General features: G+C 37.3%; 1 protein-coding gene across 10 annotated transcripts in view; it reads right to left on the reverse strand.

Annotated features, from left to right (window-relative positions):
* The window catches only part of WDFY3 (WD repeat and FYVE domain containing 3), a 290,160-nt gene that overhangs the window by 107,924 nt on the left and 160,162 nt on the right, over window positions 1-22,074 (reverse strand). For all 10 annotated transcript variants that reach the window (XM_049630812.1, XM_049630817.1, XM_049630814.1 and 7 more), the window contains 10 exons: window positions 19,274-19,451; window positions 18,267-18,481; window positions 15,805-15,917; window positions 13,288-13,519; window positions 11,717-11,817; window positions 11,359-11,577; window positions 6,418-6,599; window positions 4,369-4,600; window positions 2,604-2,764; window positions 242-353 (listed from right to left, as the gene is read on the reverse strand). In XM_049630812.1, coding sequence (XP_049486769.1) covers window positions 242-353; window positions 2,604-2,764; window positions 4,369-4,600; window positions 6,418-6,599; window positions 11,359-11,577; window positions 11,717-11,817; window positions 13,288-13,519; window positions 15,805-15,917; window positions 18,267-18,481; window positions 19,274-19,451 — 1,745 coding nt within the window. The remainder of the gene's footprint in view (window positions 1-241; window positions 354-2,603; window positions 2,765-4,368; window positions 4,601-6,417; window positions 6,600-11,358; window positions 11,578-11,716; window positions 11,818-13,287; window positions 13,520-15,804; window positions 15,918-18,266; window positions 18,482-19,273; window positions 19,452-22,074) is intronic.

The raw sequence follows: 22,074 nt of genomic DNA on the forward strand, positions 1-22,074 counted from the left end.
ATAGTCAGCGTTCATCAGTGCTGACAAAAGGGGGACAAAGTTAATGGGATTTTTAAAAAGATTATGATTTTTAAAGTTGACTGGAGTTTGAGATTGTTACATTAATCTCTAAATACTGCAAGAACGCTACAGGTTGGCACTATAAAATGTGAATTTAAACACCTCTCCTCCTGTGAGGAAAAGTGAATGCAGATTTGAAGGTAAATAAAGAAGTTTAAAACAGTAAGACAATCTGACTCACCCAGGTATCCAATCAGAGTAGCCCCAACTGTCCGTGCAGGCCCATTAAGATGTCCTGCTGAATTGTGTATCAACTTCACAGGAGTGGCATTCTCATGAGAGGAAATGCCTAACTGAAGAATAAGAAAGGAAAAAAAAAAGAAATGTAACTATAGAAGAACAGTCTGAACATTTTATTGGAAAAAGAAAAAAAGAAAAAAAAAAAAAAAAGACCTGACTGGTACCATATCGTTTCTTTCTCTCCTTATCAGAATACTAAAAACATGGGCATTCATGTTTTTAAAATGTATGAGCTCTTCCAATGGGTAGAAACTCACAGAAAGTAAATTAAATACAATCTGCTCAGATAAAGATGGTGAGGGGGCCTTGGAAACAGTTTCAAGGGTCTTTCTGAATGAAACTGTCATAGTTTAAAAGTTCTTATCATTCACTGCCTCACAGTATTTCTGATTAGTGAACATAATATTAGCTTCACTTCATTTCTAAGTAAACGTCACATAAATTATTCACGTGTTTACAGATAAAACATGCCTATAGAAAGGACATGTTAAGTTTTGCACGTGTACACACTCATACACGTTATGAGCTTTCAAAGCAAACGCAATCCTAAGACTTTAATTCTACTGTTACCTGTAGAACTAAATTTACGTATAGTTCATGTTCTCTGGAAGATGGTACATGTATTTACAGATAAACGACTGTTAATACTTACTGTTCCCAAATCCTTTCCTTCCAGTCTGTTGGTCTCCTTCCCCCTGGGCTTTGCCTCCCCTAATCAGCCAAAACACCTTGCCAAGCTCACTGATGGCACTCACATCACTAGACCCACTGGTCATCAGTCCTCAGTCCTAGTCTTTCTTGACCAGACACATTCGCCATGGCAAATCATGGATTTCCACCACATCCATCTCTCCTAGTTTCTCTCCTTTCTCGTTAGCTGTAGCTCCTCACTGTTTCCTGCTGGTTCTTCTTGATCTCCCCAGCTCCACAGTCCTGGATGTTCCAGGTCTCAGTCTGTCCCTTTCCACATCTATCTACACTTTGCTGAGAGCATCCAGTCTTGTGGCTTTAAATACCACCTCTGAACATCTATGGTTCAAATCTCTCCCCTGAACTTCAGATTCATATTTTCAGTGGCTTTGAGATCTCTACTAAGGTGTCTAATATGCTGCTCAATTTTCCCAAAACACAGTTCTCAATGTTCCTCTCAAAACTGCTCTTCCTGAAGTTTTCTCCAAATCAGAAAAAGTAACTCTATTTTCTTCACTGTTAGAGCAAAAAACCTCAGAGTTATCCTTGATTCCTTCCTTTCCCTCACATTTCACACCCAATCACCAAAACTATTAGCTTGATCTTCAAAACAGACCTCAAATCTATTCATTTCTCATCACAGCCACTGCTATCACCCCTGTTCACAAACCCATCATCACTCATATGAATTATTACAAAACAAAACTACTCACCTTTTTCCTACCTTTGTCTCCCTTCAATCTATTCTTAATAGAGGTCATAGTCACCCTGGCTAAAAAGTCAGTCACGACATCTCATTCGTTAGGTCTGGAACCCTATAACGCTTCCCATGTCACTTAAAGCCAACACCTTTACCACTGCCTATAAACCCTAAGTGGTCTACTGCCCATTACCTGTTTGAATTCCTCTCCTACTACCCGGCTTTCTCTCATTTGCTCTAGTCGCACCTGCCTCCGTGGCAGGCATGCACCCTCCTCAGAGCGTTTGCACTTGTACTGCTGGGACAACTCCCCCTGCCCGCCTCCCGCCCCCGATGCTGTGCCATGCCTATATTTTCATGACTTGCTGCCTCACTTCTCTCAAGTCTTCTCCAATTTCACCTTCACCATGAGGCCTCCTCTCATCATCCTATTTAACACTATAAACCGATCACTTTTTCCTTCCTTTATTTTTTTGCAGAGCACTCTTCATCTTCTAACATATCCTATGATTAGGCTATTTTCTTAGTTATTATCATTTGTCTCTCCACTACCATGTAAGAACCACAAAGGCAGGGATTTTCTCTGTAGCTTCTGCTGTGACCTAAACCAAATGATACCTGGCACATAGCAATTATTTTCTTTAGTTATCTGCAGTTCAATTTAACTGCCAAAAAATATATAAGGATTAATATAAACCATGCACTTAGAAGGAAATTCTCACTTTTCCAAATTAAGCTAATTATCTAAGCATGTTTTGGCTTAAACCCAAAGCCAAGTAAAACAGATATAAACAATACATAAAAGGCATTATTTTCAGGGACTACTCATACTTGGGTGCTACCTGTAACAAAGCTTGGAAACACTGCTCCTGAGAAAAGCAGCCACAGTTTACTAGGAAATCATTCTGCTTACCTGCTTAGCGATGGCTTTGCTGTCCAACTTGTTGTACACTTTCCGGATTCTTGCCACCGTTAGGGAAGACACAGAGAGTGCATAGAGGCCAAATGATACCTTTTCTTCCGGTACTAATGACACAGGAGATGGGACTACACCTTCAGACTTTGCATCTTTACCTTCAAAAGAAGAATGATCCTTTTCAAAACTGTCACTATTTCTCCTATCCTAACACAAATTTTTTATTCTTACTATTTTTAAATGGGTAGAGTTGAGAATCTATTTTTTTTTTTTTAAGTTTATTTGTTTTGAGAGAGAGAGACAGAGAGAGCATGAGTCAGGGAGGGGCAGAGAGAGAAATGGGGAGAGAGAATACCCAAGCAGGCTCCATGCTATCAAGCATAGAGTCTGATGTGGGGCTCGAACTCATGAACCCGAGTTGAAATCAAGAGTCAGATGCTTAACCGACTGAGCCACCCAAGTGCCCCAAAAATCTTTTAAAGTGGAACAAGGGAGCTAAACTTAAAAACTATTCTATTTAAGTTTTCAGCTATTCATTTATTTCTCTTTAGAAAATAGAGAAAATCAGCTAGTCATAGACCTTTACATTCCAACTTTTATTCTTAAAATGTGTTTTACAAACAGCATAATGTAAGGGGAAAGAGTTTTAACTGTTATCAAACAAATCACAAAACATTTCCTCAAGGATCAAAGGAGAAAGAGAATGAACACGAGTGGAAGGCCTGTAAACTCTGTAGCACCAGGTATCCTCCCTGACAAGAGTGCTCAGATGGGCCTCCCTATATTCTTCTAAACAACGTAAAAAGTTAAAAAAATAAATAAATAAACAATGTAGCAGAGGAGTTAAGAATACAAGTTTCAGACCTAGGTGGCTTAAGTTTGAATCTCTGCTTTTATCACTTAAAAGATGCATGACCGACAGATCTCTGGGCTTTAGTTTTTTCATCTGTAAAATCGGGATTAGAAAAACAGTACGTAAACATCAAAGTTTGGAGGAGATGAACAAACATTTATGAAGAGCTCCAGAACAACTATCTCCTTCATGTGTATTAACTTATTTGCACATACTGATGCTCAGTGTTAGCTATTACCAGATGCTATCTAAATCAACTATGTGAGTAACAAATTACTTAGCCACAGGATTTTTATCGCTTACTACACTTATCCCAACTCTTCTGAGAGCTTCGGGAGAATGAGAATAAGAGGATGAGGGCATCACTTGGAAAGAGTATTACAAAGGAATCACAGCTTAGTATCGGTTCCTTTGACTCTACCTTTTGGGAGAAAGGACAAGAGTGGACTGTAGGAATAAAGGAATGAAGAAAACATTAGTCTAATGTAAAAAAAAAATATGTGTTTGTCTTTTCTGGAAACACCTCTCCTTTTAACCAGAATAGATACACTTTAAAATGCTTTATGTAGTAAGAGAAATTATAGAAAGAAGGCTGTGGTTAGACTCTTAGAGGGTACGCACATCTTGGAGCCAATAAGATAAACTAGAAAATTAGTGATGGGGCATGAAGACAAAAATCAGGAAAGAATAGCATGATCAGTGGAGGAGAGCATTTGGAACAGGAGTGAGTGGTGAACACTATCACACTGAAGCAAAGTGAAGGAGAAGGCTTTTTTAAAGATAAACCTAATGTAGAACCGTATATACACCCTACATGTAAACCTGTACATACACATGTACATGCACTTATTCATGTATCTACATGGCAGGAGATAAGTTTTACACAACTTTAAAGAATAAGTTACTCACATGGCATACATACGGCCTGAAAGCTTCCAACATAATTTGGTCCCAGTTCATAAATGGTAGTAACATTTGAAGGAGGTAAAACTTCTTCCAGAAAATGCGTGGGTCCCAGGCGCCAAACCAGTGAAGCAATCTGGCGCTGGGCAGGTGGAGTGCCAACATACGCATAGACTGTGCTGACCACTGGTGGGTTTGCAGAACCCGAACCCCCAGGGGTACTGTGAACATAATGTAGCTGTAAGAAGAGTGAAAGCAACGTGTGAGATAGAACAAAAAGAACCCCACTTTCATCAGGAAAATAGCTACTTTTTGTGTATAGCTTCCAATTCCCAAGGTCATCCAACTTTATAAATGTACAAAAGAGGCTGGGTTGAGAGCTATGAGGAAGGCCAAGATTCTGGAACCTGATATGGAAGAAGGATTTGTTATCATCCAACTCTCAGATATAAACTATCTAACGCCAGAAAGGGCAACATCAAATAGAGAGTTACTGTTACTGTCTGGGTGGTTTCCATATCAAATTAATGATGCTTGCATGAAATTTTGGGGTTGATATAAAAAGAGAGTTTCCCTACTATAGAATTCAAATAGTCTTGAAATTATCTGGGTTACCTTCAATCTGAGTCTGTCAACTAAAATAATTCATGAAGAGTGTTTTATAATGGGTAAAGTGCTATAGAAATTATAAAAATTAACAGTCTATTATATAATTTATACACACACATTTTAATCTTAACATAAAACACATTCTCACACTAGTGTTTACTGACAACTTGCCAAAATTATCATTCAATTCATTTAATAATAAATAGATAAAGTATAAGAGATAATCAAGAAATCAAGTTGTTTCTTGTGGTACAGGCAGCTTTCTATCGCTTGATAGTATGAAGGACATTTCGGTTGATCGTTCTGTTCTAACAACTGTCCTAGCTTCAGATCACATCTATCGTTCCATATGTTACAGTTCCCAGTGATGTTAATAGCATGAGTGTGGAGACCAACACGTGGCCTAAAGTTGGTTTCACAGGACTGTTGACTTCTAACAGGCACAGTGATGATGATGATGATGTAAAAAAAGTCAATGAAAAATCTCCTACCTCTCGATTCTAGAAGCTGAGGACATTTTTATTTTAAAAAATAATAAAAATAACAAAGAAGCAAACTCCCAGAGAATCTACAAGCCCATTTCAAATGCAATCATGTGTACAAAGGAAAAAATTACTATTCCCACAGAATGCATTTTAGTGTTTATCATATTGAAACACAATGTCACAATAAGATATTAATGAAGGAAATGTCTTCAAGGAAGCTGTCAATTTCACTGCCTTTTAAACTTTAATTCACACAAAAGGACAAACTTTGCTTTTGTTGCTTCTTTCAAGTGATAATCGCTATAAAAACAGATACTATCCTTTAGAAGCTAACGTGTGATTTCAACAGGTTGCTAGCTGAGTTCTATCGAAAGTAACTAGCAGCATTCATCCTGATGTAAAAAAGGAACTTTTGACTCTTTATTGGTTATTTCAACTCTCTCGCCTCTCTTCTGAATATTATGGTGTATCTATATCTAAAGTAATACTTACACACTCATTCATTCAGCAAACAGTAATGGAACACCTACTACTAATTATCAAGGGACTAATCTGGGTGATCTGAGAACAAAGAAGACTAAAAACAATTCCAGCTCTGAAAGAATATAGAGTCTACTGGAACGCATAACAACAATGAAGTGTGTTTCATAGGTTATTTAGGCATCCTTCAACTGGTTTTTCTGTTGTGAAGAATCACTTAGCAATCTGGCTCAAGCGCTGACATATTCACTAACTTCTTTAGTACCCTGAACCTCTTCTTTCTATTCTTCTCAAATAAAGTGATATGAATTAGCCAGCCACATGACTCTTAAACATACTGTTCAAATGGGTACTAAAGGTCAATTTAAAATTAAGACAGCAATTTAAAACATACCCCCTCGCAAACACACATACACAGAAACACACCTACCCCTAAACTACCTGGTAAAGCAGGTTGACTTACAAGCACGAGTCTGCTTACCTTCACAGTGTTAACAAGCTGTCCGTCAATATAGAGGGCTGCAGTACTGTTTTTCAGCATGCCTTTGCTCATCACCAAAACCAGATGATGCCACTGTCCCTCAACTATAAGTTCCCCACATCGGAAGCGGGCACAGCATGGGAGAATCTCATAAAAAGAGGATTCTTCACTAAAATCATCAACTAAAATAAAGAGGAAAAAAGAAATAAAAAAACTCAACACCCTCATTCTAACAATTACTCATATATAGATCTTGACTTTATGTTCAATGATGTAATATAATGATGTAATATTATGTATAGTGATGTAAATGAAATATACATGATGTAATGAAATGTATATAATGATGTAATGATATATAATGATGTAATATAATGATGTAAATGAAAAATATATAATATAATGATGTAAACGAAAATACTCTATCCATTTAACAGCTTTATCTGCAGGAAGAAGTAAAACCTGAGATCTATTTTGCCGTCTTCTGCTCAAGATATAGTTATAGTTATAATCAAATAAAGTTATAATAGATGATGAAATAAATAAATAAAACAGATAATAAAATAAAGTTACAGGAGACAACAAAAAGAGGCTAATTGATTATTACCTGTCATAAAAGGTCTGTTATAAAAAGTCGTTTTAAATTCTCATTTGCCATGCATTTGGTTACAACATTGGTTAGAAAATTAAAAATTTTACTCTTGCTATATGCTCTGCTCAATGATACAAGAGGCCAACTATTTGTTCTTAGTGTGCGGCTGTACTGCTCTGGCCCCTGCCTGATGACAGCTGAGAGTAGGGAGGTGATTTATGGAGTGGAAAGCTTTATTTGTTCATTCATTCATTCATTCCTTCATTTCAAAATTTTAATTCTGGTAAAGTGAACATACTGTGTGTATAATACAGTGATTCAACAATTCTGGACATTACATAGTGCTCCTCATGTTAAGTGTACTATTCAAACTTCTCCTATTATACTCATCCCCTACCTACCTTCCCTCAGTTAGTTAAGAGTCTGTTTCTTGATTTGTCTTATTTTCTCCTTGGTTCCTTCATTTTGCTTCTTACATTCCACATGAGTGAAATCATATGGTATTTGTCTTTTTCCGACTGACTTATTTCACTGAGCTTAATGCCCTATAGTTTCCATCCATGTTGTTACAAATGGCAAAAACTCATCCCCTGTTATGGCTGAGTAATATTCCATTGTATATATATGTATGTGTATGTGTGTGTGTATATAAATATATATATATATCACATCTTCTTTATCCATTCATCTATTGACAGACACTTGGGTTGGTTCCATTATCTTGGCTATTGTAAATAATGCTACTATAAACACAGGGGCACATATATCTTTTTGAATTAATGTTTTATTTTCCTTTTTAAAAATTTTTTATTTTAAGAGAGAGTATGTATGCAAATGGAGAAGGCGCAGAGGGAGGCAGGGAGAGAATCTCAAGCAGGCTCCACACTCAGTGCAGAGCCCGACATGGGGCTCGATCTCCCAACCATGATATCATGACCTGAGCCAAAATCAAGAATAAGACACTTGATGGACTGAGCCACCCAGGTGCCCCTAATGTTTTCGTTTTCTTTTCGTAAATATCCAGTAGTCGAATTATTGGATCATATGGTAATTCTATTTTTAAGTTTTTTGAGGAAAGGTCATACTGTTTTCCACAGTGGTTGCATGGAAAGGTATTTTTTGATCCAAGTTTCCTGCTTCACCAGACAACTCTGATTATTTCCTAACATTCTGCAATCACTTCCTGACTCCAATCTGGTTTCTCTCTGCTATCCAGTATGTTGCCTGATCTTGCCAGGAAATAATGGGTCAATATTAATTCAATCTTAATGTTAAGCTAATTAAAAATTAATTTAATTTTTAAGCATTCAAGAAGTGATGAGACAACAGTGTATATCCAGATGTTAAAAACCCACTGCTCCACCCTCCCCACCAAAAGCTTTAAAAACAGCTAATCTGTAACCATGTAACATACAGCAGATTCACCGTTTTTCAGGATAAGTACATACAAGGAAATACACTAAAAGATAAAACTTTATACGAAGAAAGAATTACAAATAAAATACTAATTTTTAGAATCTTAAAATATCTGCATATACTGACAGGCCAAGATTACATTTTAAAATGACAATTCAGAATATACATCTATTGATGAATTAAGAAAAGCAGAATCTAATCGATAGGTGATCTGATACAGGAACAGAATTGAACAACCTAGATGAAAAGCGGGGTCAAACAGCTTTGAAAGGTCTACTATATAGACCAAAGGATGTGAAAGAAAAGATAAAAGGTATGGGTGAAACCAAGAACTCTTCCCTTTCCCTTCCTGTTAATAGACTGAATCTTCTCCAGAATTGTAGAAGATTTTACTCACAAAAATTTTCTGAGTTTCACATTCTGGATCAGGCTTAATCTAAGCCACATCCAGCATTCAGTGGTATGTCAGGAGATCTTGGTGAGCCAACTGGTTTCTGACAACTCTTAATTACCTAGGCTTAATGGGCTACAGCTGTTCAGAGGATGGATCCTTGTAGTAGTAACATCATCTAAAGCTAATGTATCTATTCCTGTAATTTCTAGTGATACATGGACTATAGTAGTCTTGCAAATTACATTTCATGAAAATGATATAGAGTTAGAAAACATTCTCCTAGTTTAAGGAAATATCCCTAGACCCATTCCTTAACTTTTCCATTAAATTCTATTCTTTTTCCAAATTCCCCATTATTATTCACTTATTATTTTCTCATCATTTCCCTTTCTCATATTTTCCTCTTTTTTCTTGTTCGTTTGTTCATTTGTTCATTCACTCATACTTTTACAGAATATTTTACATGTTTTAGGTGGCAGGGCTGCCTAGATTACTAAGGTAATAAATTACATTGTGTAATATAATTTACCACAGTTCTAGTAGGATAACCAAAGACAAATATAAAGAATTAAAATCTTGGAAGTCCAGATAATTGATAAAAAAATTAAGTAAGATGGGGCACCTGGGTGGCTCAGTCCGTTAAGTGTCTAACTTCGGCTCAAGTCATGATCAAATGACTCTTGAGTTCGAGCCCCGCCTCGGGCTCTGTGCTGACAGCTCAGAGCCTGGAGCCAGCCTGCTTTGGATTCTGTGTCTCCCTCTCTCTCTCAAAAATAAACAAACATTTAAAAAATTAAAAAAAAAATTAAGTAAGATCCATGACAGTGGGCATAAAAGGAAGGGGAGATTCAAGAAATATGAAGGAAGGGGTGCCAGGGTAGCTCAGTTGGTTGAGCAACCCACTCTTGATCTTGGCTCAGGTCATTATCTCATGGTTTGTGGGTCTGAGCCCTGTGTCAGGCTCTGCAGACAAAGTGAAGCCTTCTTGGGATTCTCTCTCTCCCTCTCTCTCTCTCTCTCAATATAAGTAAATAAACATTAAAAAAAATATGAAGGAAGCACACGTAGTAAGACTTAGCAGAAGGGGTGATATTGAGATTTTTAGCTGGGCTAAACTGGTAGTGGGGAGTGTCATTTAGCAAGACAGGAAAACAGAAAGAGATGCAGGTTTTATAAAGAAGAAACATTCCATATGAGCTGTATTCATATGAATGTCTAACTTGCAGTTAAAATATGAGGAGACGGACACCGAATGGCTCAGTAGGTTAAGCATCCAACTCTTGGTATTGACTCAGGTCATGATCTCTCAGTTTCATGAGTTTGATCCCTGTGTTGGGCTCTACACTGGCAGCACAGAGGCTGCTTGTGATTCTCTCTCTCTCCCTCGCTCTCTGCTCCTCCCCACTCACATCTCTCTCTCTCTAATAAATACACTTAAAAAAAATAAAAAATGAAACAAAAAATAAGAAATCCTGGGATACAGACAAACAAACAAAAATTAATTCTGGAACTGCTGGGATTAAAAAGACCTAAATTTAACAGACATAGATTTTTTTTTTTCTCTCAAGACAGCAGGATGAGTACAAAGACTAAAGATGAAACCTTGGAGAATACTAATTTGAAGTGGAAGATGGAAAAGTGTTGAAGGAAAAGTATAAAAAGGAGGTCAAAAGAGTGGGTATCTGCAAGACTGAAGAGAGTTTAAATTAGGAGGAAAAACATCAACAGGATCAAATAAAGTGTCCTTGTAAGAATTTTAAAGCAGTGACACTGTATTGATGCCTGCCTCTGTGCTAGTCATGAAGAATATTAAGAAAAAAGGCCTTACCATCTAATTAAGCTAACATTCAAATATGTTTGAATACCAATATGTGAAGCAGTATGTGGTATTATTCAGTTAATTAAAAGGTAAATTTAGTAGATGATCAAAAAAGAGGTATACTTATATTACAAATGCTTATATTCAGAGCAAAGAACATTCAGTAAACTGAAAGTTATATTTTATGTTGTTTAAATCATTTAGGAAGATATTCATGAATGTCTTGAGTTTGAAGTTCTGTTGGATAGCAACGTAACATTATGGCGTGTCGGAGAGAATTAGGATTATTAAATGGTACGTATTAAGTCTTGAAGGTAAGTGATGGATAAAGTAATTAAAATGTTATTGTGTCTAGCACAGAGTGGCACATATGGTAGGCAGGTGCTCGATGAATATTCATTAGTTAAGCAGAATTCATGGTCAATGAAAATCCTTACTAAAATATATCAAACAAGCAATCTGCTTTCCTAGTGAAAGCTGCGATTTCTTGGCAAGTAGAGATGACTCTTTATTTTAGGAACTATATCCATTGTTTTCTATCTAAGTCTCTTTGAAAAGTGCCTTAAAATTCACTGGTAAACAATATTCAACATTTCATATAACCTGTTCTGTAATAGTTTAAACTGGAAAAGAATTACTAGCTGGACATTAAAGATGAGTATTATAATGATGTTTAATACTTTTAATGTTTACAGGAAGCAAAAAGAAACAGATACTGACCATAGTTTTGGAGTAGTTCCTCTTTGGTGGAGACAATCAGAGATCGGTCTTTTGCTGACAAAACGACGGCAAGGCACACGTAATGCTGCTCAGAAGAATTTGCTCGGCGCACAATAGTAAGAAGTCTGACAGGGTGGTTATTTGGAGGAGAACTAAAATGTTCAATACAAAACCAGCTAGAGTAGCTTAAGCCAGATGGAGGAGGGAAGAATCTTTCACCTAAAATAAAAAGAGAAAAATAACAACGAAAGAGTGTGTTGATTCGTATGTACATTTTAAAGAGAAGGCAATAAACTCTAAAGAAAATAGAGCCTACTAAAAAACAACAAATCTCAGGAGCAAAGTAAGTAATATTTACCGGAACCAATGCCGCTGACCACGGCCCCATCGGTAAGACCTGTTGTGACAGCATTGTTTGTGGGGGCATTATGGGGGGCCAAACTGGGCAGGAACAAGCAGCTATTAAGAAAAGACAATGTACATATTAGAGATCAACCATTTTCTTCTCTTATCACTATGGGCTTACCATAGTGAAATAAACTGCCATCATTTCAGGGTAACTTGAGCGAAGAGATCATGGAATAAATCTGGATGCCTAATAAAGTCCTTCCCTCATTTTAAATACGTACAAGTGCTGAAAGATATACTTTACAAAGTCTCCAATGGCATCACTTTTATTTTAAATTAAAAAAAAAAAATCAAAGTATAGGTCGCATATGGTAAAATGTACCAATGTACAAGCATGTTCAAGACACCTGGAACCATTTCATCACTGCAGAAAAATTCCCTTGTGCCCTTTTCCAGTGAGTCATCCTCTTCTGTTCTGATTGGTTCTGACTATTCCAAAATAGGTTTTAATCCACCATTCAATAATAACCCATGACAGTGTTCTTATAACACAAATTATATATAGTTTTACGTATAGTTTACATATAATTTTAGATTGGTGTATATGAATCCCACAGACAACTAGTATAGACATAGATCTATCAATATTAGCATTTGTGTCTGTTTTGAAGCTCATGGATTTTATAAGTTCTTCTAGATTCTCCATAGATTCTTTATTGTTGCTTCTGCTACTATAGCATTTTCTGCCACTTGAAATTACTCATTTGATGTAATAGTCATTGACTATTTACGATGTTTAAGGTACTAAACTAGGTAATTTATGGAAAAGGATGATGATTAAACCCAAAGAGCTTCTAATATAATTTTAATTTGCATATGACCTATTGTTCTAAATCAAAGGTTGACGAACATTTTCTGGGAGGGCCAGACCATAAACATTTTATGCTTTGCAGACCAGAGAGTTTGTCATGACTATTCAACTCTGCCATTCTAGCATGAAAGCTGCCACACACAATACTTACATAATTGACTGTGGCTATGTTAAAATAAAACCTTATTTACCAAACAACAACAAAAAAGTTTACAAAAAAAAAAAATTGTACCATGGATCTTAGATTACTGACTCCTTTAACATATCAACTTATTTAATATAATAATTCAAAATAATTAAATCTAGGGGCGCTTGAGTGGTTTAGTCGGTTAAACATCTGACTTCAGCTCAGGTCATGATCTTGCCTTTCGTGGGTTTGAGCCCCGTGTCGGGCTGTGCTGACAAGCTCAGAGCCTGGAGCCTTCTTTGGATTCTGTATCTCTCTCTCTCTGCCCCTCTCCTACTCGCTCTGTCTCCCTCTTTCTCAAAAAAAAAACATTAAAAAAACATTTTTAAATAAAAAAAATAAATGAAAATAATTAAATCTAAAAACCTTAAAATAACATGCTCAAAGAACTCAATCATTTGGGAATACAAAATATATAGCATATTTTAACTAAGTATTTTTAAAACCAAGGATCGATTTGTCAAAGGCAAGTAGGAAGCATAAAATAATACAATAAGGCTTGGCTACCCTGCAAATTCCTTACCCAAATCCTTCAAGGGATGTGTCAAATTCAACAAAAGCTGGAGTAACTGATGACCCATGAAGTCTGATGTCATGTGGGGTTGTCATGGAGACCAGACACTTCACCCTAGTTAGGGGTACAGTACTTCCTTCTGCAGATTTTACCAGGCTCTTGCTTATCCGGTAATGGTTATCTTCATGTAAGCTGAAAACATTATCAGAACCCAGGCCTTCCATAGATGTGATCATGCTACCTGTAAGTCAAAGAAAATCTCTTGGGAAAAAATACCATGTAGATTTTTAAAATAATTGCTTTACAAGGTTGACTTATTTTTAAATACCACTCTTTAGTTTCAATATATGTAATAATTTTATTCTTACACATCAAAGCTAATATCCAGTTTTAATGTATTTTATGCTCATTTTTCAACTTAAATAGAATGTGTTTCCTTTTCTACTTATTATTAAAGGGATAAACACATTGCAGGATGTGTTGTGGGAAACTACAGAGTACAAATAAGAATAAAAATTTCCAGTAACCACTATCCAAACCACTGTTACAATGTAATTCACTTATAAATTACAGATCATGTTTTTAAAAACCAGATTATACTTTTATTTCACAAATTATTATTTCTCTTTCACAAGAAAGCACAATATTCAAGAAGGATTACAATGGAAAGAGATGGGTCATCTTTATTAAAAAAAAAAATCAGAGATAAATAGCAAAAACTTGTTTCTCTCCCATTTTCTCCCTACTTTTCACTCTTCCCTTACAACCATTACAATCAAATATGTAAACACAAAATTAGTTGAATTAAAAAAATCCTATATGCATGCAGATGGTGACAGTATGAAGAATAAAGAGAGAAATTTTAAACAAACTGGTCTATTTTTTAGGAAGATATTACAAATGTAATGAATGGAGAAAATATTCTCTCTCAAGATAAACCACACAAATGTAACTGTTTTCTCTCTTATCTGTGCTAATGCTTTAACTGTGCTAAGCATTCAGGCAACTCTAGATGTATTTCAATATTCTCTTAGAGAAAGGAACTATTTTTGTTTCTATGCTTTGCGAAGGAAATCACAATTCAATTCAAACTGTGTTAGTACAAAAACGACAGTAACAAAAAAGTATATACACATCTAGGGGAGGGATAGTGATAGATAATGGAAAACTGAAATACTTTCTGTTTGCCAATAAAACGACGCTGGAACTCAAAACATCTTAGCTTCCAAAACACAGCATTCACTAATCACGGATGATGAGTGGCAGGGGGTAAAAAGTTAAGACTGAAATAACAGTTGGTGGGTGCTTAATCTTTGGCATTCTCACCTGAAAGAACTGGGGGATGACCCACATGATCACTACATCCTTTCAGGGCGGCTGTTCTACTTTCTAAGTTTTATGCTTTCCTGCTTCGCTAGCAGTGGTTACTTCAATCCATCCAAACAAACGCCAATCAGTATGGCTAACGATTATACAGAATGAATCGTAAAGGGAAAAAACCCAAAAACCACAGAATTCGCTTTGGGAGGAAAGGTGGTGCAGGGTGCAGAATTCTCCCGTGGCTGGGGTGGAATCTGCTGGGCATCTGTTCACTGCCACGGTCCCCACCAGACTGGTAGGCGGGCGGTGCCTGCACTCTGGCCGCCAGCAGCCTCCCAACAGCCCAAGGCGCAAACTCCCCTCGGGGGCACCTCCTCAGCAGTGCTACCACATACCTGTCTACCCAAGTGCCATCTGCTGCTGCTGGCATTTCAGCCCGTCTTCCCTGCGCTGGCTATTGCCAGTGTGCCAGATGTCAAGGTCCACAGGAGAGACCCATCTAACACCCCACTTCTCCTTCTAGGATCACCTTTCACCTCCACTTCACTCCAGAGCCACAGGTTAGGCATGGTCCTTTTCTCTGTTCCACTCCTCCAGTTTTTATTGCCACTGTCTCCCCCGCCCCCCAGTTCACTCCTTTTCTCTCACTACATTTGCTTTTTTGGCCTACTTGTTATTCTCCAGTCCAGTGATCGATCCCTTTTCTCCCAGCCTGTCACTGGCCACCTGGTCTCACACTTCTTTCCCTACTCAACCTATACTCCTTGATATATCTCTCTCTTCAAACGCCTTTTAAAAGTATTTTTGACATCCTATCCTCCATATCCTCCTGCAGGAGCTGTCCTGCAAACCCGTGGCCTGTTAGGAATCTAGCGACCACTCTAGTTCAGGTGGCAAAGGCTACTTGAAAGAGGCAAAGACATTATGAATCCTCTGAGAAAGAGGTACTATCTCGTCCAGGCCAAGTGTTACTCTGCTAGTCATTCTCATCTCCTCTGGACCCTGCTTACATCGTGATTCCTTGTTCACCCCCAGCTGCCCCTTCTTCAGACAACCAGATTTTATGTTTCCTCATTTAAGTAACAACAATCCCTTTCCTTTCCTTTTTTTTTTTTTCACAGTAAAACTTGTTGAGGTAGTATTTATTCCCTACATGATTTTCATCTACAAAATAACCAAAAAAGGCAGCTTCAAAGGTCAACTTACTTCGCATCTCTGGCTCATAACTCAGTGAACTTGGTTTGTGGACCCTATATTGTTTTAGCAGTTTTTTGTCCCAGGCACCACAATTTAATGGACTTGCCAAACGTAAAAACTCCCTAAAGAAGAGAGAAAGAAAGCAGTTATTCCTTGATTGAGAACATTACGTAATTCACAAACCAAACACAAAATATGGGATTTGATGAAGTATAACAGACTAGTTAAAAATATAAAGCCAACCCAAACAATTATTATAAAATAATATATGTTAATTTTACATGTGAATTACCTACCACTGAAAAGAGAATAGAATATTGTAAAGGGTTAAAATATGAAATTTGGGGAACCTGTTCTTCTAAAATGTGATATGCAGAAATGTAACGAATTGTCTAGGAATTACACAAATAGGAGTCCTTCGTATCCAGTCATTTATAGCATCATGTAAAAGTGGGAAAAAGGTATTTCTCTGAAATTTCAACTCCTTATAGCAGAAAAAAATTAGGTCAGGTACCCTTTGCCAGTTTTTCATGTAGAGTATAATACACGATTATTTTATAACCTTACAGCTCATGGCTCATCAATAACGCAGGTATCTATATCTTCATGTGACATTTGGTTCTGAAAATTCATTCACTGTGAAAACGAGCATATCCACTAACTAGGCAGTATAAGTTATCTAATAAAATATTAGTATTAAGTATGAGATAAGATCTTTCTGTCTCATTCACTCTATTTTTAAAGCAGATTACCAAAAATAATCAGGGGGAAATCTCCATGCTCTTTTTAATACTTTAGGCCATCCGTAAGATGATGGACAAAGTGAGTAGGAATGGCCTCATTTATCTTGGTACAACGTTGCCTGATACAATACTATTTAGTAAATGGCTTTTTCTTAATCCACCGTTAGATTGGAGCCAGTTAAAAAACATAAATTACAAATAAAGTCCAACCATTTTTAAGAAAGTCCTTAAAAGCTTTATGAAAAAGGACTACTTTAACAGCAGAAAAAAATTATAAAGAGCTGCTTATATCTGAAAGTGACAAGATACAGGAGTTTATTTTTTTTGTAAATAAGGAAAAGATAACTTATACTTTAAATCTTTTTGGCAAGGTAGTTTCAAAGAAAATATTTTTTTAAGGTGTTTTATCCCTAAAACACACAGTACTGCTTCTCTTGCATTAAAAAGATTTAAATATATGTATCTCTTGAATGGCTAAACTCTGTAAGGTGTATCTATACCACAGAATACTACTCAGCAATAAAAAGATTACTGAAACGTAACAATCTGGATGCATTTCTAAGGCATTATGGTAAGTGAAAACAGTCAATCTCAAAAGTTCGTGTACCAAATGATTTCATTTACATAACATTCTCAAAGTGACAAACTTACCGAGATGGAGAACAGATTGGCAGTTTCCAGGGGTTAAGAATGGTCGGGGTTAGGGGAGTGGATATGATAATAAAGGAGTATCACTATAGAGATGTTTGTGATGCCTTGATTGTGTAGTGGGCATATAAACATGTGATAAATAATAAGACCCACAGCATACAAGGATACGTTGTAGCAATGTCAGTTTCTTAGTTTTCATGTATTATGGTTGTATGAGATGTAAACGCCGAAGAAACTGGGAACACAGAACCTCTCTAAATCTGTAAGTAATTTAAAATTAAAAAGTTCAAAAAGTATTTAAGAGAAGCTTTTAATTTTTTTTCAATGTTTGTTTCTTTTTGAGACACAAAGAGCATGAGGGGGGAGAGGGGCAGAGAGAGACGGAGACACAGATTCTGAAGCAGGCTCCAGGTTCTGAGCTGTCAAATACTGGGCTTGAACTCACAGACCATGAGATCGTGACCTGAGCCAAAGTGGGAGGCTTAATTGACTGAGCCACCCAGGCGCCCCTCTTAAGAGACTTCTTACACATAAAAAGTTCTCAAATACAAAGTAGATGTAAGTCATAAAGACATGACTTTATTTTTATTTTTTATTTATTTATTAAAAAAAAAATTTTTTTTAACGTTTATTTATTTTTGAGACAGAGAGAGACAGAGCATGAACGGGGGAGGGGCAGAGAGAGAGGGAGACACAGAATCGGAAGCAGGCTCCAGGCTCTGAGCCATCAGCCCAGAGCCCGACGCGGGGCTCGAACTCACGGACCGTGAGATCGTGACCTGAGCTGAAGTCGGACGCTTAACCGACTGAGCCACCCAGGCGCCCCAAGACATGACTTTATTTTTAAAGGAGAGTTTGCTACATTCGAGTGGAAGAAATAACCACTCTCTATTTTCTAATAACTGGGCTTACCTAAGACCAATATTTTGAGCACTTTGCTCATTTTTATTGTTTTGGTTTTGCTCACTGATACTTGGATATATGTGTACCATAGCAAGAACTCTTGAGTACCAAGACTCTAGGAACTGCCATTACTACCTGTGGCTTGTTCAACGGCGAGAAATAGGACACACTGACCTCAGCACCATGGGCTCCAGAGCCTGAGAAGCTAGTCGTTCAAACATCCGCTGGAGGGGCGGGTGCAGTGAGTGGTCCTCGTCTGCCAGGGCGGCACTGCACCGCTGCAGCAATCGGGCGTGAAGGCCAGCTTCACACATGACCTGCTGGTTTCTCTCTGTGTGCACCAGGGCTTGTAAGATATTTGCCACAGCAAGTTGAAGGTCCAGAGCATGCTGAAGTGAGAGAAATCCATGCCACCAGGGCATTCTTAGGAAGAAAGGTGACAGTTCTCTCCACATGAAGCACAACTTGTAATAGGAGGTCTCTACACATTTCAAATTCCCTTCAGATGAATTAAGAAGCTGATGCAGAGTGATCTAGCAATTCAAACAAGGCTAGGCAAACGTTTCCTATCCTCATTTCACCGGAAGCATACCCAGCTGGACTCCTCTCTCCTCCAAGTCTTTTGTAGTAAAAGACTATCTAATAGTATTTTAATTTTTATAGAAGTAGTGAATGTGAGGTCTTTTACTTCATGAGTAAACAACCAGTGCAAAAGAAAGCCTTAGAGGTTTTGTGACACTTTAAGCCTTAGAGGCCATACAACATTTTAGCATAATTAGTCACTGAAGCTCCCATTCATCCAAACTCTTGAGTGCTACAAGTCAAAACATAAATAGCCTCAAAATGGTATCTTCAATTGTTTTTTCTTTCTGTACGATTCATTAACAGTTTCCACTGATAAGCAGGACTTAGAAGGAGAAACAATTATTTTAGCACTAGAAGTAACCATCTTGGCTACATTTGTAGCAAATGAACTGTATTCTAAAACATATATACCTACCTCACAAGAAAGTTAAGACTCAAGTTGAACAATCCTATTTTTTCCTCTCTGACTTTAGTATGTGATACGGAACCATTCCTTATCACTCTGTCTTGGACCCCAATCCCTTGCTTACACAGTCATATTCACATCCTTTTACTCATTCGTTAAGATGGAAAGGAGCTAACATATCCACACTTACTTCTGGCTGTGTCACTGACCCAACAGAGGCCAGGAGGTCCAGCATAGCAAGCATGGCTCCGGGATGAATGATGACAGCATCAGAACTCTGGAAAGATGTAGTTGCCACATGTAGTTTCAGGTCAGCGACATTTTTAGGAGGGTAAACAGGGGGAGTTGAAACAGAATGATATGCATGCCTGTAAAAAAGAAAGAAGGGTAATTTAGCATTAAATTCAAATACATTCTCTGTTTCATTTCTTCATCTTTTGTTAACTTTATCCACTGATAAACAAAAACCTTTGTAATTCAAGACTGGGTTACAAAACACTTTAAGGATGGGATATGAAAAAGCAATATATTATCAATTCTTAGAGTTACATACAATTTAACCATCAATTCTTCTAGACTATGTCTTTACCACTTGTCACTGGGATTGTTTCATTAGAGAAGGGCACATGATGACCAAAGTTAACACTCCTCTCTGATAGATTTGAAAGTGCTAAGAGAGTAAATCCTCAAAGCTCTCATCACACGGAAGTTTTTTTCCTTGTATTTATTTGAGATGATGGATGTTAACTAAACTTACTGTGGTAATCATTTTACAACATGGGGTGAGGCAAGTCATTGTGTTGTATACCTTAACTTATAACAGTGCTCTATGTCAATCACGTCTCAATAACACACACACACACACACACACACACACACACACACACACAAAAAGAAGAATGACACCTGTATCAGAAGATACAACAAATAGGTGAAATCACAGTGATTCAAACTCTAGGAAAGGTGAAAGTTCTGATAAAATATGATGAGGGTATAAATTGAATGAAGTCAAATCCCTCACTAAGATTTTCTTTTGAAATTACCTATGTGTTTGTAACCTTTCCCTAAACTGTGGGCAACATAAGCAAGAACTAACAAGATCTGGGGCGCCTGAGTGGCTCCGTCGGTTAAGCAAACGACTTGAAAGCTCAGGTCTTGATTTTGCAGTTCATGGGTTTGAGCCCCACACTGGGCTCTGTGCTGACAGCTTGGAGTCAGAAGCCTGCTTCAGATTTTGTGTGTGTGTGTGTGTGTGTGTGTGTGTGTGTGTGTGTGTGTGTTTCTTTCTCTGCTCTTCCCCTGCTTACGCACTCTCAAAATTAAACATTAAAAAAAAAATTACCCACAGATGGTCACGTTAAGAAATAAAATGCCTTATTAAGAAAAAACAGGGGCGCCTGGATTGTCCAGTCGGTTGAGCATCCGACTTTGGCTCAGGTCATGATCTCGCAGTCCGTGAGTTCGAGCCCTGCGTCGGGCCCTGTGCTGACAGCTCGAAGCCTGAATCCTGCTTCTGATTCTGTGTCTCCCTCTCTCTCTGCCCCTCCCCCGCTCATGCTCTGTCTCTCTCACTCTCAAAAATGAATAAATGTTAAAAAATTTCTTTTTTAAAAAATGAGCTGACAACATCTATAACTGGGTCAAATTGAGTCAGGGATGGCTCAGAATCTTGGCCACCTGACAATATATATGTTAAGCATCAAGGAAGTTTTCCTTTAGCTTATTTGGAACTACGTTCACATTCTTTTGCATTAATTCACCCCTGAAAATATTCATCACAATTTTTAAAAAATTAGAAGGCATATTTTTACATAACAAGCTTCTATGAGATAGAAAGCCTAGCCATGTCCTGAACATTCCACGTTTCTTCTCATCAATGATCTCCACTTTCTATTTCATACTATTCTTCTACAATTCATGAGTTTTGCACATTTTGTATCCTGGCACTAGAAAACAGATGCTTGTGGCTTTAGCCTATGGGAGCTCTTTGTTCCAATGAATTGGTTTCAGCATAATTTGTCTATTGCTGAGCTCTGTCACTGGGAGCAGTGCAGTTTCAGCGCTCTGGCACAAGAGCAGCTTGGGAAACAGATGCTTTAAGTCAGTGATTTTGTAGCAAAGATCTGGCATTGCCGTGGCTGTTTTTTTTTTTTTTTTTTTTTTTTAAAGTACCATTCTCTTTTTAACAGAGATTCCAGGAAAGTATTCAGCTCTACTTATATAAAAAAAACACACGGGCTCTCCTAGTTTATTTAAAGTCAGCATGTCCTCCACCCACTCATTTTTTTCAACTGCTTTTTTTTTGTTTTGCCGTTTTTGTTATTTAATTTCTAAACTTACTAGGATAGATTTCTAAATGTTTATTACCAATAGCTATCCTCTTCCTATGTTGCTTCTTTTATTCTGTGAAATATTATGATCCCATCTAGAAAAAAAGATGATAGTGTAGTAGGAATTCTGAACTATTAAGAAATTTCATAAAAGCTGTTTATCATTACACATAATTTGAAGAAAAACCAAATTCTAGTTGTATACTTTAGTCACAGTCCTTCCAAAATTATTTCTGAGTTGCCAGATTTAATGCAGATTGAATTTAAATTATGGGTATACCCAGGAAGGAGGCTTTGTGCCTTCAGAAAACAAACTCTTTATTAATTAATATATACCCATTATACCAGTACCTTTAAAATAAGTTTATTTATTTGGGGGAGAGGAGAAAGAGAGAGAGAGAGAGAGAGAGAGAGAGCGTGCATGCGCGTGTGGGCACAAGCAGGGGACAAGTAGAGACAGGGAGATAGAGAATCCCAAGCAGACTCTGTGCTGTCAGTGCAAATTCCAACATGGGGCTCGATCTCACAGATCGTGAGATCACGCATGACCCGAGCCAACATCAAGAGTTGGATGCTCAATTGATTGAGCCATCCAGACACCCCACAGTAGTATGCCTTTTAATCTTATATAAGATAACAATACTCTGATATAAAAATTGCA

The sequence above is a fragment of the Panthera uncia genome, chromosome B1 (assembly GCF_023721935.1).
Source record: "Panthera uncia isolate 11264 chromosome B1, Puncia_PCG_1.0, whole genome shotgun sequence".
Classification (NCBI taxonomy): Eukaryota; Metazoa; Chordata; class Mammalia; order Carnivora; family Felidae; genus Panthera; species Panthera uncia.